Genomic DNA, 16,084 nt, shown 5'->3' with positions numbered 1-16,084 from the left:
TGGTGTCCTGGCAAAGTCTTCCTGGAAGAGGGATGCCCAGGTCTTAAGTTAACCAGGAAAAGAGCTGAAGAGTCACCTTCAGGGTGAACTGGACCACCTTTTATCCCACTTTCAATGGTGGGCGTGGCTCTGGTGTTGAGGAAGCTTAGCAGTGCAGGGTCTGGAAGCTCACAGGATACCAGCGAGACTTACTCAACATAACACTTTGAAAAACATTATTTTATTTGATTCTCTCAATATCTAGAGACAGGCATTCTTATTAAAATTATTCTCATCTTAGGGGTTAAAAAAAAAAAAGAAAAAGGAAAACCCAAGGTCCAATACTGATCAAGGTCACAGAGCTAGAAAGTGGCCTGGATGGGACCCTAACCCAGCAACTCTGGCCCCAAATCCCTTGGCTCTGTTACTACCAATGCTTTGTCTCAAATGTTTATTTCTGGGGATAGAGGAAATGTAGGTAGAGGTGGGGAAGAGGAACCATGGAATTAGAGCTTCGTTTATTCCAGGTCAATTTCACCAACATCATCAGATAAAGGAGGAAATAACTTTAAGGGGAAACCAAACGGTCTTCAGTCCAGATGCTGGGGTAATTCCAAATGGGGTAGACAGCACGAATCAAATATAAGTCCTGGGTGCACATAGCCACAGAGAGAGAGAGAGGTTTAACTTTTCTTTGGGGAGAGATTGAGCAGTTCAAGGCTAAACTGCCCGTAAGGTCGTCCCAACCACTCAGCTACATGTGACCGCCTCTAAGTGGGGATACACCAAGACAGAAATGAGGAGGGAGGCTGTCATACAGCTGGAGGGCCATCCAGTTAGGTGTTTGGTCCTTAACATGGGAAAGTACTCCCTATAGAGCTAGAGCTGAGAGGCCTGTTATTGGAAGGTATAATAAAAAAGACATCAGCACCCTTGGGTCAGCGAGTGATTGTAGATAAATGTCACCGAGAACAAATCTATAGGGTAGAATCAGGAGAGGCACAGCTGTGTGCTGACCACATTGGCAAGCTGTTGGCATCGATCTGCCTAACACCCTGGACCTGAAATCTCTTTCATGGGGTACTTTTCATAGGTAGTATTCTTTGCAAGTTAGTTTTCTTGGATCAAAGTAGTCTGGCTATTCTGTGGGTGATAGGAAGTGGGGCGGTGGGGTCGGTGCTGGGGGAGAAGCTTGCTTACCAGAAAGGGATACACTTTGGAGTTCGATATTGGGCATTTTTAGGCCTCGCTAATGCATGTCCTCCAAAACCAACACTCCTCACCCCACTTAGCTTGTCAAAGGTTTTGCATGGCCAAGGAGGGAAGAAAACTCTGAGTGCAAGGTCCCTGGGGTGGGGGGAGCACGGACTGGCACAACTCTCCTGGCTGGGCCAGGGCTTGGCCCTGGGAGACCCTTAGCTTGGATTCAGACAGATGCAAAGGAGACGAAAACACCACCATTACTCAATCAACCCAATATAACCTTAATTTAGGTCACGTTCACCCAGTCTTTTCAAAGAACACTATTAGAAAAGGATGTGACTCATGTGTGGCAACCACCATTTACATCTCACCTTACATTCTGTCTACATGGTTCACTTTACAGAGCGAGTATTTAAAATGCTGATATCTCACTCTTCCCAGGCCTTGGCTTTCTTCCTGGAGAGGATGGGCTTGTAAAGACAACTGTGGGCTGGTCATTTCTTTGGTATTTGCAAGGCTGGGTTAAAATCAGTGATGAGAACTTGGTGTTTTGCCCATTTCTTTCAAGCTCCTGCTTCGGTGAAGACACAGGAACAATTCTTTTAGATAGAAAATCTCCACTACAAAGGACACACAGCCACGCCACATTTTTAGTCTTTTATTTTTTTAAGTAAAGAAATTCCATTGAATCAAAGATAACAAAATTACAGTTTTTGTTTGTAATGATCTTTGTTTACCACCACACAGAATCAAAACAGAACCAAAAGTAATATGAGAACATAAAATGATCAAGGACACCACTGTTTAGTATAATTTCTTAATAAAGGTAAATATCCTCATATTTAGAAAAAATTGCATTGCTAGTTGCAAATCTTAAACACCTCAGTGCTGGAGGATCCCGTATTCCACCTCCCCCACCCCCCAATCCACCAGCTCGGAGGCTTTCAGAACACAAACTCAAAAATACATTATTTTCAGGGCAGCATTTGAAGTTTCAGAAAGTCCAAAAAAAAAAAAAAATCAAACAAAACAAACAAAAATTAGGAATGTGAAAGTGATGGTTCTCAAAAATCAATCTGGAAGCAGATCTGCCAACAGAAGAATGTGGTTCATGGAAGTCTAACCAGGAAAGGGGGAGATGCAAACTGGCTCCCCCCTCCACGCCCCCAGCTCCTGGTGTCACTAAGGCAGCTGCAGTGGCAGAAGTCAAAAGCTCAGGTACAGTGAAGGTCTTCCTGAGGCAGTGGGAGAGACCCAGATCATCTGAAACTGGTGTGGAGAGGTGACAGGATTCTACATGGACTTGTGCTTTAGGAAAACTAAAGAGGCCAAAACAAAAACCAAACCAAACCTAACTCCCACACCCAGGAACTCGGTCCACCCACTGGGAGGGAGTGGCTGGCGCCGGGACTGAGGGCTCAGCAATTATTCTAGGTGACTGTTGGCTGCTCCATGTGGGTGGTCTGGAAGGAGAATGCCTATTGAGATGAAGGGTATTTCTGCAGGTGCTATACGTGGACTGTCCCCAACTTACGGCGATAGATTTCTTGGCTAATGGGGACCAGAACGGGGAGGCGGCAGGTTATAGGTTTTATTACTAACTGACAGGAGTCGAGTTAAAGGACTTAATCCACTGGTTGGAAATTAACTTCAGCTTATTCATTAGAGATAGATGAATGTTTTACCCACAATACATGCTAGGAAAAACGGTTCAGAAAACATGGTGTGTGGGGGGGGGCTGACTCCTTCAAAAGGGGCAGCTGTCTACCATCTGGAGTCTGAGAATGGCTGGCGAGCTGGGCTCTGCAGCCTGCTTCCAAGGGTCACTTCGGGGGGATGCCTGGGCTACAGCGTCCGGAGGCAGTGGCAGCAGTGACACAGGCAAGAGGAAGCAGCTTTAGTTTTGGATAGCATTCCAGTTCTCACTGCGAGTAGGGGCCCGTTCCCCTTCAAATACAATTTGGCAAAAGCAATTCTAGTTTATGAAGAGGGGGGCACTTCCCTCTGCTTTGATAACACGGGGGAGAAGAAAACCTTTCCCCCCATTGCTTGGCCTCTAAATGCCAAAGGCAGGCCACTTTTCATGGTTTTTTGAAGCATCCAAAGTGGCTTTGAACAACAGAGTGAGGCCAAGAAGGAAGAAAGGCGTCAGAGATGAGGTGTTTGGCCAGTTCTGGATTGCTCTTATTGTCAGGGGTGGGGGGCGCCTAATGTAATAAGGAGCATAGAGGCCACATGAAGACATTTTCTGGTTTTGCTGTAGCTTTGCTTCAGACTTCTACAGCAGAATAATTTGAATTCCAAAGCCACAATAGTGTTGTACCACCAGGGGATATTCTAGAGGCAAGTTAAGGCTTTCTGGGCAAAGAGAACAATTCCAGATGGTATTGTGAGCGGATGCTGCACTGAAATGCTTCTTAATAACTCTCCTGTCCTGCCTTAGATGACAAAGACCTGAGTTTCAACTCAACGTGATGTTTCAGTGATCTTCACTTTAGCGCTAAGTCAGAAGCAATGCCACGGGAAAAGAAAAGCCTCTCACAGCTCAGACATCTGCTTGCCCGGCAAACACTAACAAGAACACACGTATTGTTTCCCCGGAGCTGGCAAAACGGATCTCAAGCCACACAGTGACAAAGAGAGCTCTCATTCAGATGCCAGGCATATAAGCTCAGCTACCCAGAAAGTTCAGCTTTAATGAAGATTGTAGTTTTAGAATGAAAGTCTGAGCAGGAAGGGTTTCTGCCCTGGGAACTCTCAAAGCTTGCCCAAGTCACACAGAAGGATGGGGATATTCACCTCGTTCCAACGGTCAGCACCTGTCCCAGTCATAAGACCACCCTCAGTACAGAAAGAATATTGAGATGACAGTGGAGGCTCTGAAGAGAAGCCAGTCAGAGACACAGGGCTTTGGGCAAAAATCAAGAGTCTTCACCAGCAAAGGCTGAATGCAGTAGCTCCCTCTCTCTGAGTCCCCTCAAGATAAGCCCGAAGTCTTGACTTATCTGTTTCCACTTGCAAGGGCTGTAAGAAGGCCAGCGGGAATGTTCTGGCAAATGACGTGTAAGTAGATGAAGTGGACTTAGAGATGGTCTAAGATGAGGTAACTGGGGCACGGAGAGGTGAAGTGATTGCCCACAATCCAATGTGAATTAGAGATAGGACTAGAATCCAAGTCTCCTGAACCCTGGTTCCCTAACACCATGTCAAGAAAGGGACGCTCCCCTTGCAGGTATATTCCCACTCTCATGTGTAAAACGCTGCGGGGAGGTTCAAAGAATATAGTGACAACAAACAACTTTCTGCCTTCCTTCTGCTCTGGAATCACTGGTGCAAACTCATGGGGGGGAAGGTAAGAGGTTTTCTTCAAGTCTGTTAAACTTCCTACTAACATAAATGCATAAAGGAGACTTGAGACCATTTTTTCAAGTCAGATAATCCTGACTTGACTGGGATCTTCATCATTGTCTTCAAATGTTTAGAGGCAGGGAGAACAACCCGGAGAATTGTTAAAAACCTGCTTGGTTTTTAACATGTTCTTCCTGCGATAGAACTGTCTAGGTCTCTGCAATTTATATCCTTAACCTGATTTTACTGTATTTTTAACCTGATTTTAAAATATAATATTCAAATACTCTTTGAAAATTCTGCCTTGTTTTAGCCCAAGAGGACCTCAGTAGCAAGAAGAGCCCTCACATTATCATCAGGAACGAACGAAAAGCAAGGAAAGCTGGAGGAAGGAAAAAGCTGACCTACATATAAAATGCTGCTCCCTTGTTTATTAGGCGAGCTCGCATCTCTGTAAATTCAATGCCTCTGTGCTCTCATTCAGGGACAAACAAGAATTTTCCTGTAAGATAGCCACAGTTACACTCTTATTTCCATGCCTGAGAGCCTGAAGCTTGAACAGAGGCCTTCAGTTGATTTCATGTGAGCCAAAATGGAATGTAAGTGCCATTCAGAGTCACACACTAAAAAGATTTCAGCTGGGAGGCGGTCCCCACGGTCCTGTGGGGTAAATTCCGGTTATGTGGCAACAAAGGCTGTGCCCCGAGCCCTGCCTCCCCTCCGTGGACCACCAGAACTGCCGTGCACACCAGGCTCCAAGGACTTGTGCCCCCATCCCCGCCAAGTGTGTGACAACAGGACTGTTTTCTCCTCCTGAATGGAGCTGGTACCTGGCCACTACTTTGTCGGAATAGATCAAGGGATGTGACCTAAGGCAAATGAAAAGGAGCCTCTTGCTTCCTGGGATGGTGATTCAACCCCATTAAGTTATTGCTTCGTTCATCTAATTTCACAAAAAAAGGTCTTGAGACATGAAGGTTGTAGCAGGATATATGACCGTGAATCTTCTAGATTATAGCTGTGGTTGTTGGTTGGAAGGAAAAATAACAGAGGGGAGAGACTAGCTTCGAAATTGAGGGGTAGATGATAAAGTGCCAATTCGTACTAAAAGACCATGAAAAAGAAATGCACTTGAAAAGTAACAACTTGGGGAGAAAGTCACAATGATGAATTTGGTGTGTGTGAGAAACTGTACCGAAGCGAAGTCGAGACCATAGAAGTCTCAGTCTCTTCAGATACGGCTGTTTTTGATGTTATTATTTAGGATGATCTGGTGATTGTCAGAAAACAACTTCTTCAGGTTACAGACATTACTGTCACATGACTTGGACCGATGCCCAAACTACATCCACCTGCGGCCATGAGGGTCTGCATCCAGGCCCTCAGGTGGCTCCCTTTACCCCTTAAACATCCACATACAGACCCACTATTTATATTCCTGTCTGTCCTATAGCAAAGGAGAGGAAGCCGGGAAATTTTTTTTTTTTTGAAGTATCTAGGTCCTTTCACTTGTAATTCTGTTTAGTTCCAGATAGCAACTGCTGATTTTTCAAAGTGCAGGGTTTTTAGATATTCAAGTACCACAGGATTGGAGGAAAGGAGTACTTGAAATGTAGAGTGACTTTTCATTTGAGAAGATAACACTCTGGAAAGATCTATCCAATAGGCTACAAATATGAGCTATTACATTACAAAATCTGGTTTCAAAATCACACCCTCTTCAGTTGGAAAGATATTTCTCCAAACTCAGATCCAACTTTTGAATTGTTTGGTATCAAAAGCCAGAGTTAGAGAGACCTGGGTTAAAAACATAAAATTATAACTGAGTGCTTTAAAAAAAAAAACAAACCCAAAAAAAACCCTCTTTATATGAAATGAGGGACAGAAAAAAAAAAAAAAAGAAAGGCAAATGATGACGTCTACATGCTTAGAATAGCTCTCAGGCTTCCCTGGAGAGGTGTTCTCTCAAACCTCAGTAAACTGAGTTTGTCATTGAACTTTAGAACTGGTAGCGATGTCGGCAATCTACCTGGCCCAAGTTCCCCATTTAGCAGGTGAAGAAATAAAAGTTCAAAGGGACTTTTCCAGGGTCATATAGCCAGTGAGAGGCAGAGTCACGCATGGCCTGAAGTGTTCACCCCCAGCCCAAGCCCTTTCTGAGACATCACATAGCGATCACACCAGGGCAGCCGTACACGACAGGCCTTGCAGCTTTGGAGGCTCCTGGGATCTAAGAGATACCTCCGACTACGAATTTCAACAACACAAACTACCGAGATGTTTCTAATTTAAAGGCTCCGCACAACCGTGCTTCTCAAATTTGCCTGGTGAGGAGAATCACCTGGGGCACTTGTCAAAAATTAGAATCCCCAGGCCCCTTCCCAGACCCACTGAAACAGCTTCTCCAAGGGGAGGGACCTGGGAGGCTGAATTTGTACCAAGCGCCCCAGGTAACTCTCATCATCAGCAACCTGTGGGAAAACTGTCTTAGAAGACAGTGAGGGAGAAAGTTGGTTTGTGACTCAAGGGAATTTTCTTTGCCATGTAAGAGGCCACAGTCTTGGCCTGGGAGGCCCAGGGCCCCAGGCTCCCAAGCTGAGCTGCATCTACAGCGTTGGCTCTTTTTAGGGTCTACGTCAGGACACATACACCACCACAAAATAACATACATCCTTCACTGCTCTTGGGGAAAAGCCTGCTGATTGGCAAAGCAAAACTGCTGTTCAGACACATTTTTAATAGGGAAACTAGATGTAATTGGCTTGAAAGCAATCAGATGCTGACACCGGACAGGAGGGTGAAAACCCCGTCACTTGTCACCATGGCTAACAATGCAGTGGAGAAAACCAGTAACTAAGCACAAAAATAGCCTGGAGCTCCCAGGGATGGCCACCTACTTCAAGTCAGGTGTGTCTAGTGGGTGGTCCCCGTTGATGGTGTGAGGTCAGATCCAGGTCACTGAGGGAGATGGGAGACCTGAAACAGCCGGTGACCAAGGCAGCTGGAGCGCACCAGAGTCCGGGGGGTGCCTCACTCCAGGTCGGCCTCCACCTGCTCCGTGTCAGAGCACTGCGACTTGTTACGTTCCCACTGGCAAATGGCGTTGGCGTACTCCACCACCAGCTTATCCATCCATGTCAGGGGCTCGGGGAACAGCACGGACCCCTCAAAGAAGCCCAGGTGGCCCCCGTGCAGGGGCAGCACAAACATGACGTTCTCCCGTTTCTCTGCAGGAGAAAGGCAGCTGAGTGAGTCACTGTTCTCTGACCAGCTCCAGGGCAGGAGGTGCAAAAGTGAGCTGGCCAGGGCGGCCCAGGCTTTCCCCACAGGCGAAGGTGTCACCTAAGTGGGCATCTGATTTCTACTCCCTCTGCCTCGTTCACCAAGGCGGGAGGGAGATTTGGTGGGGCAGGCAAGATGGTGGGATCTAGCAGGTTTTGGAATAGCAGCTTGGCTTTGGAGTAGAATGGGTACCGGCTTAGGAGATCCGTAAAACTCTAAGTGGTTCTCAAACTTGGCAGCATATTAGAATCACATGGGTTTTTTGTTTTTTATGATCCCTATGTTGCATCCAGACCAATGAGATTCTGATTTGAGGGTGGGGGTGGGGTGGAGTTGGGGGGTGGTAGGTGAGAGAGGGAGGACCCAGGCATTGGTGTTGCTAAAACTCCCCAGCTGACTTGATTGTACAGCCAAGTACCTCCCAACTTCGTGTATCCAAATCACCTGGGAGACTGCCTTAAAATGCAGATTTGGCTTTAATAGGCCTGGGGAAGGAGTTGAGATTCTGCATTTCTTTTTTAAAAAGATATTTATTTATTTATTTGGCTGCACTGGGTCTTAGTTGCGGCATGTGGGATCTTTAGTTGTGGCATGCAGGCTCTTAGTTGCAGTGTGCAGGATCTAGTTCCCCGACCAGGGATGGAACCCAGGCCCCCTGCATTGGAAGCACGGAGTCTTAACCACTTCGCCACCGGGGAAGTCCCCAGATTCTGCATTTCTGACAAGCTCCTGGGTGATGCCAATGCTACTGGTGGGGACCAGGCTTTGAGGAGGGATTCATAACACTTACACTCTTATTTACTAGAGAACCAGATGAACTCAATGGAGTCAATGATTTTTCATTACAGAACTTTATTTTCCGAGGCTAAAACATAAAGCTGCAAGTTGAGTTAAAAGACGACCAAGCTTTCAATGGCACGTGCTAAATGGCCATTTGAGAATTATTAACCTGGAGCTTGACTTTATGAGTCCACGTTTAAGTTAGTCCCGCATGGGCCGGTAAAGCCATTACTGAAGATGTGTGCACAACGGGCAGCCAGGTACAGTCAGGTACCACAGGGAGCATCTCTCTCTCTTCCCAGGGGGATAAGTGACAACGGGTCCCTTGCTGGCTGCTCCAGGCCTCTGAGGCGCTTCCTGGCACTCACATTTCTGGCTCTGCAAGGGCTCTTTTCTTGTCTGACCCCCTTTATTCTTCCCTTTCGGCTGCTATTTTGTAAGTTTCTGTGTGACAGCATTACTGCTATGGATGTTACTTTAGATATGCAGAAGGAAACCAGCATGGCTGCCTCCTCTCACTGCAGCCCACGTGGCTGCTTTTGTGTAGGGAGCCTGTGGTTTGATAGACGGTTGACACACAGCTTTTTATCACGTAATGCACCTGCGACACATGCATTCACTCTGAGCAGAGAACGGAGCTCTGTCTGGGCGTGGGTCCTTTATCTGCTTGCTGTGTTATCTACTCTTTAACTTGGGGTCGTGAGAGAATCAGAAGTACCCCTTTTCCCCCTGGTTAACATGTGATATTTACAAGAGGAAACGTAATCACAGAGGACTGGGAAGGGAGGAGATTAGGTACAATGCAAAGTAACTTTAGATTGTGACCCAAGTGTTTACTTCCGTTATCCTCTTTCTAGTTTCTCCCGTAGCTCCTACCTAGCATGGTGTGAGGCCGTGCAAGCCTGAGGCAAGATAACATTCTCATGAACAACCTTCTTTGCTTTTTCAGTTGCTTATATTTTTATCCTCAAAGCAGGTGGGGAGGCTGTCTGTCACAAGAGGTAGCAGAACTGGCTTTTTTGTTTTGCTTTTCAGGTCAGATTTTAAGTCTAACTATCTCTTTAAGTCAAACTCTCAGACTTAATGGACCCACATCCCTGAGGCCATAATTTCACAGAACACCAGGGGACTGCCGGAACCTCTTGGCTATGGATATAAACAATGATCCTATCTCTTGCACCAGGAAAGAACATGAAAAGGCTCTACCCAGGCTCCATCATAGCCCCAGAACTATCAGGCTAGAATAAATAAGAACACTGCCAAGAGATACCCTGATCGCCAGGAGATGACAGCATGATGAAGGTGACATACTGTGGCAATTTGCTGAGTGGTTGAGGGAGCAGCAGGAAGAAACACTTACCCGAAAGAGATTTTGGAATGGTTAGAAGACTTTCATGCACCAAGGGGTCATCGGCTGCATTCACCAACATGAGAGGTACATAAATCTGAAACAAGAAAATAAAGCAGAATTAAATGATCAGTTCTCTTTTTTTAGACCCCATTGATCCAAGGCTCAAATACACTACCGGATATGTCTTTGAAGCAAAGGGAAGAGGGTCAGTGCTCAGTTTCCTGAACATGTGGACTAAGGACACCTCGTATTTCCTGGTGGTGGCAGGAATGATAACTGCCACTGTGATCACAGCCCTGGCAGGCATGTGCAGGAGCCAAGCACCTAGTCAAGCCTAGGTGACCCACGTGCTCTGACGGAGCAAGGGTAAAGACTCTACAATACTCACTGGCAAAATATTTCTGATCGTCCGCACAGTGTCTCAGATTAGCCATATCTTTCCGAAGAATGACTTTACAGAGTTATGTACATATTCATTCAATTTATATGGTAGGGAGGAAAAAAGGAGTGTGCTCCACTCTGGACAAAGGAGGCTTTCTAGAAGAATCTGAAGGTTGAAAACAGGAGCAGGCTGGTGGATATCAGGAAGCTCTTGTCAGCTTTGCATTCAACATCCATTTATCAAAACAGCCAGTAAGTGTCCTTTTTCATTTTGGCAGAGGTGGTGCTGATGGGGGCGCTCAGGCATTACTGAACAGCCACGCCCAGGAACGTAATGACCGGTTGCCTCACCTGGAGGCCCCTGACACTGGCTCTGGACAGCTTCACGTTTCTGTGATGGCTTAAATGAAGACATGAAAAGCCTGGATGACGATGCTAAAGTAGGAGGGGTGGCCGATAGGACACGAAGGCAGAACTGCCATTCACAATGGTCTGCTTAAGCTGGGGGAGTGGTGGGCCAAACAACAGGTGGACCTTGATGGGGATAAATGGGAAGTCCTGTGTTTGAGTAGAAAGAGCAATTGCTCAAAGACAGAAGGGGAGAGTGATTTGGTGGTGGTTCAGGTAAAAAACACGGGGGTTATGATTGGCCACAAGCTTAATTTAATACGAAGTTTATTGTAGCTGCTCACACCTGCATTAACATAAACCAGTCTACTTTGACAAAAGACATGCTCCTCTAACATTCTGATACAGAAATGCATCTATTTTACTCTGTGCTTGCCAGATCATGGCAGGAATTTTGAGTTCAGTCCTAGGCACCACACCAACAAAATACACAATGACCAAAACAGGGTCTAGGATTATAAGAAATCTACACGGACTTCCGGTGAGGAACCATGGCAGGAACCAGGCAGGATTATACAGTCAAAGGAAGACTAAGAAAAAAATGGGTGCGGCAGCGATTTTAAGGGATTTCACCGCACCAAGGGGCAGCTCTGGGATTATTATATGGAGGTCACAGAGGGGCAGAGTTTGGTTCAATAATAAACCCAAGTCAACAACTAGAGCGGTTGGAGCCAGATGCTGGCTGAGCTTCCACCAGGGAAGCTTAGGAGGGATGCTTGTTATATCACGGGTGAAACTGGATGGGGTGATACTAATTCTGAGATGCTGCTCCCTGAGTTGATGTGGTCACTCACCCTGTGCAGGTACCTCATGCAGCTTTCTTCCTCGTAATATTCCTTCAGGGAGTTATAGCCATGAAACTTCCTGGGACACACACACACATACACACACAAAGGAAAAAGACAAAACAACACTTGAAATGATTGGAATGCTGAATTGATTTTATTACTGTGCCAGTTCCCACACTAGCTCATCATATCAGTAGAATATACTCAGGTACCAGAGTTAGGGGTTAAGAGCACCCAGCTTTGGCATCTGGCTTCAAATCCTGGCTCTGTCACTTCCTGCCTACGGACCTTAGGCAAAGGGTTTAACCTCTCTGAGCTTCTCCTCTGTAAAATGGAGCTAGGGACAGGAGCTTCTTTAACGGCACTGTGAGATTTATGACATTAAAGTGACATTTTATTAGCACAGTGACTGGCCCAGAGTAATTACTCAGTAAGTGTTATCTGTAGTCATTATTAGCGGATGTTACATCTTTTTGAGGTAGCATAAAACCAGATGTCACTGTAGACACTAAGAATCTGCAATTCGAAGACATTTACTAGAACTTTGTTTTCAACAGAATTCTTCCTGGCAGAGTGATCTGGACCACTGTGAACTGGAATGAAATATGTACCGGATAATAGAAATGAGACAGGGATTCAAAGTTACCGACTCTGTCCCCCATGGAGCAGTAGTCAGAGACACACTGACATCAACAAACCCTTCGGTGCTCCAGCGGGCAGGTCCTGCAGCTTTGCCCTGCCCTGTGCTCTGAGAGGCTGGCACGATTCAGCCTGGAGCTCTGACACCAGGAGACAGAGTCAACCCCAGGTCAGAGGATCTCTGGAAACCTCATTTCTTTCTGACACAGATTAAGGCCTCTGGTTTGTGAATAGTAGGGTTTTTTTGTCCTGACTGGGGTCTTCGAGGTATCTCGGCTCCCGTGTAGCTGTGGATCTCTTCCACTCTCAGGCTCCTTAGACATCTCTGCCGGCGAAGGACCCTCAGGTTGGACTATTTGGGCCAAACTTGATAGGGAGGAGGCCGAGTGCAGAAATCATCTCTAGGACATCTGTCTCCAAGAAATGAGCCCCTCTGAGGTCTCAGCGGGCCAGGAAGGCACTCTCGTCCTCCAGTATTACCGGTGGCGGGTTGATGAGGAGGCTGCCCAAACTGGTTATGATCATGAAAACTGCTACTATCTAGCACTATTAAAAAGGAAGAGCTTTAGGAAGAGTTGAAGAACACTCTCTTTTGGGCTTAAAAAAATTTAGAAGATGAATGAAATTTAAGTAAGTTTGTTTTTTTTTCTCATTAGTGTAGTGTCTGCACCACAGTAAAGTTGCACACCCCATCGTAAGCGAGGGTGGGTATAATTCATTCTCACCTTCTGAACGTGCCAGCAATTTCCCAATTTCCATTTCCTTTGAGTAACTGTTCATGGGCATATTTCAAAGTTACTTGGTGTAAGAAGGCTACTAAAATCCCATAAGGAAGGTAAATACAGATCTCATACTCAGGTCAATATGTGCCTATCTATTGGATGAACACTAGCTTGCTTCAGGCCACACCTGAAGGTATCAAGTGACCTCTAAATAAAAAGGATGACTTTTTCAAGAGAACGATGAGGTCAGAGATTAACTTTACCTTTTCCAGCTAATGCTGACCTCAATCAGAAACTACTGGTGCCAGGAAAGAGGATACTGTCAGCATGGTGACCTCAGGTGCCTGGAGAGGCCTGGAGGGGCTGGGCAGGGAAAGGGCAACCGAGCGAAGTGGGCGGGGTTTGCATATTACACTCAGAGGAGAGTCTTTACGCCCCTAAAGGAAGAGGCTCTGTCCATTCTTCTTGTAACACACAGCTCTCTTGGTCTATTTTTGGTTTTTCTACTTTTGATAGAGACATAGGCAGGTACAAGAGATATTTTCCTTCTCCTTTTACTCCATTGCCACATGCAGTTTATGTGACATCTGATCCCTGACCCGGTGTTGAGGACTGTGGGCAACTAGGGCACGCATACCCCAGCTCCCCAGTTCAAGCTCAGTTGGCCACGCAGGAATGTAGAACGAGTGGTCAGAGCCTCTTCCTATTTTTTTTTTTTTTTTTACATTTTTTGGCCGTGCCATGCCATGTGGCATGTGGGATCCTAGTTTCCCGACCAGGGATCTAACCCGCGCCCCCTGCATTTGAAGCGCTGAGTCCTAACCACTGGACCGCCAGGGAAGTCCTCTTCCTATTTTTTTAAGAGACATTAGAAATTTGGATTTCTCTGTGAAATCTTCAGTTTTTAAACAGTGGACATTAAAAAAAAAAACAAACCAAAACCCTTAACACTAAAGTGGGCGGAGGAAACCCCTGGCGCTGGGCAGCAACGGCCTGCTGCCTCCCGCCTGGCACCCTGCCCCCGAGCATGGGCACACCTCATCACATTGTCGTCGATCTGCATCAGGGATGTGGCTGTGTAGAGGCGGCTCAAGTCCGTGTCCTCCAGGCTCTGAGGTTTCTTAACATGGTCTCCAAAAAGAGCTTGCCTACAACGAGACAAGAAGCAGAGAATGAAAAGCAGATGATAAACCAAATCATCACACTGTACAATGAAATATCTTACAATTTTGTCAATCATACCTCACTAAAGCTGAAAAAAAATTTTTTTTAAAGCACGTGATAAACAACCTCAGCCGAGCCTGCTTCCTTGCCCAGAGGCAAGCCAGGAGAGGGTCTCTGACATAGCGTCTGTGGGTAACTTAGAAGTAAATCCCTTCAGCCTTCAGAATGTCCCAGAGGATGAGCTTGCACTGTTGACTTTTGAATAACTGAAGAAGGATCAACAGCAAGACCTTATTTTCCTTGCTCCTGTCTAAGGGGCAGCTAGACAAACTGAAGATTGTGTTTAAGCCTAGGTGACTATTACAAAACTGGCCCTGCAGAGAGGTCTCAGGATGGGTTCTGTGGCCTGTGGTGGGTTGTCAGCCAAACAGTGGGGGGCCTTAGTGTAAAGTTGTGCTTGGGGATCCAGAATCGTTCTCTGCTGGCTCTTGGGGTTCTGACCAAGCAGCAGCGTGACAGGAGTCCAGCCGCTGATGCCAAGCGTGGTGTCCACACTCTCCATGCTCTTTCATCTTTACACTGATGTTGACACCGCCCCCTTTAGCAGAACCCTTCTCTTTATGAGCTCTTTGTGTCAGTTAACAAGGAAGATAATGGTTAACCCATTCAGCATTTGGGCAAATCAACAGCCCTCCAATATGTTAGCTAAAAAGCTAACGTATACTCAGAAGAGTAATTATTTCCAGTAAGAAAATGATCCATCTGGAGCAGATGACAATAAAGGCAGAGATCAAAATGTGCACATTTAGATGTCCATTCCCAGCAAGGGCTCTCACTCACACAGCTGAAGGAAGACTGAGTTTGCTTTGAGGTTTGGCCCTACAGTGGGAAAAATTCATTACGGAAACTAAATGCTCTGGTATCCATTCACAACCTCTTCCAAAGAACAGGAACAGATTTCTTAAAAAATTTTTTTTCAAAAGAGTATTAGGAAGATTATATACTTAAAGGATAGAATTCACAATTTAAAGTGTGTCCCAATAAAACTAGAAAAAAATTTTAAAAAAGAAAAGACAATGCTGATAGAGAAAAAAAATTATAATAAAGTGTCCCTAAAATTTCTAGGTGTTTGGCTTCCTGTGGTAAATTTTAAAAATGTAAATACATTGAGAGCACATCCAGAGGACTCTGCCAGTTTGTTAAGAATTACATGATGGACCTTTTGGACTAATTTATTAATGGCAAGACTGGGCCCTGTAGCAAAACAAATGTTCCCTGGGAGGAAGGAGTTCACTCTCCATTGCAGAGGTGTGGGAAGACGGACAGAGGACTTGGACTTGGTGTCTGATGGCCTGGTTTCACCCCTGCTGGAACCTCAGCAAATCCCTGGATCCATCCAAACCTCAGCTGAGCCACACCTGAATCAGGGCCCAGCACACAACTGATGCTCACACACCACGATCTGAGCAGAAACTCAGCCAGCCCGGGGGACATAAGTCTCCCTGTGCCCTCCACCCACCCAACACCAGGGCCTGGGGATGTGCCTGGCAGCCTGAGGGGCCTGCGAGTGCCAGCCTTGCCCAGGCGCCATGTGAACCCTACCCACAGGAAGCCCAATCTGGGGTGCTTGGCTGGCCAGGTGGGCAGTACCACATTTTCTTTTAATCACTGAAAAAAACAGGATAAGAAACTGATCATTCAGTCAGGTTGCTTTTCCTAGGATGGCATCAAAAACCCCCTAAAATTGTACTTTTTGAGTGCCCAATATGTACCAGGCTCTGGGGGAATCAAAACACGCCCTAGCCCTCCAGTGCTGTCCAGTTTAGTTCATGATGCAGGACTCACACTGCGGAGGCAGCAGAAAAACGACTTGTTGGGGGAGAGCTGGCTTCACAGAGGCAGATACCCAAGACGGACCTAAAAGGATAGGCTGGGTTTGGACAAGCAGAGATGAGGGGAAGGGGGTCCTCAGCAAGGGCATAAGTGGTGTGGGAGAGGCCAGAGGGCACGTGGGCCTCTGAGCGGCCTGGTCCAGCTGG

At 46.3% G+C, this 16,084-nt stretch overlaps 1 protein-coding gene across 5 annotated transcripts in view; it reads right to left on the bottom strand.

The window, feature by feature from the left end:
- Positions 1-1,824: 1,824 nt before the first annotated feature.
- Positions 1,825-16,084, bottom strand: part of ABHD2 (abhydrolase domain containing 2, acylglycerol lipase) — a 107,329-nt gene continuing 93,069 nt past the window's right edge. For all 5 annotated transcript variants that reach the window (XM_082385947.1, XM_082385951.1, XM_082385949.1 and 2 more), the window contains 4 exons: positions 13,919-14,029; positions 11,527-11,596; positions 9,953-10,037; positions 1,825-7,757 (listed from right to left, as the gene is read on the bottom strand). In XM_082385947.1, coding sequence (XP_082242073.1) covers positions 7,561-7,757; positions 9,953-10,037; positions 11,527-11,596; positions 13,919-14,029 — 463 coding nt within the window. In that variant the 3' untranslated portion in view covers positions 1,825-7,560. The remainder of the gene's footprint in view (positions 7,758-9,952; positions 10,038-11,526; positions 11,597-13,918; positions 14,030-16,084) is intronic.

This window comes from Balaenoptera borealis (assembly GCF_965194805.1).
Source record: "Balaenoptera borealis genome assembly, chromosome: 3".
NCBI lineage: Eukaryota > Metazoa > Chordata > Mammalia > Artiodactyla > Balaenopteridae > Balaenoptera > Balaenoptera borealis.
Note: the sequence above shows the minus strand (reverse complement) of the source record. Positions and strands in the feature narration are given on the sequence as shown.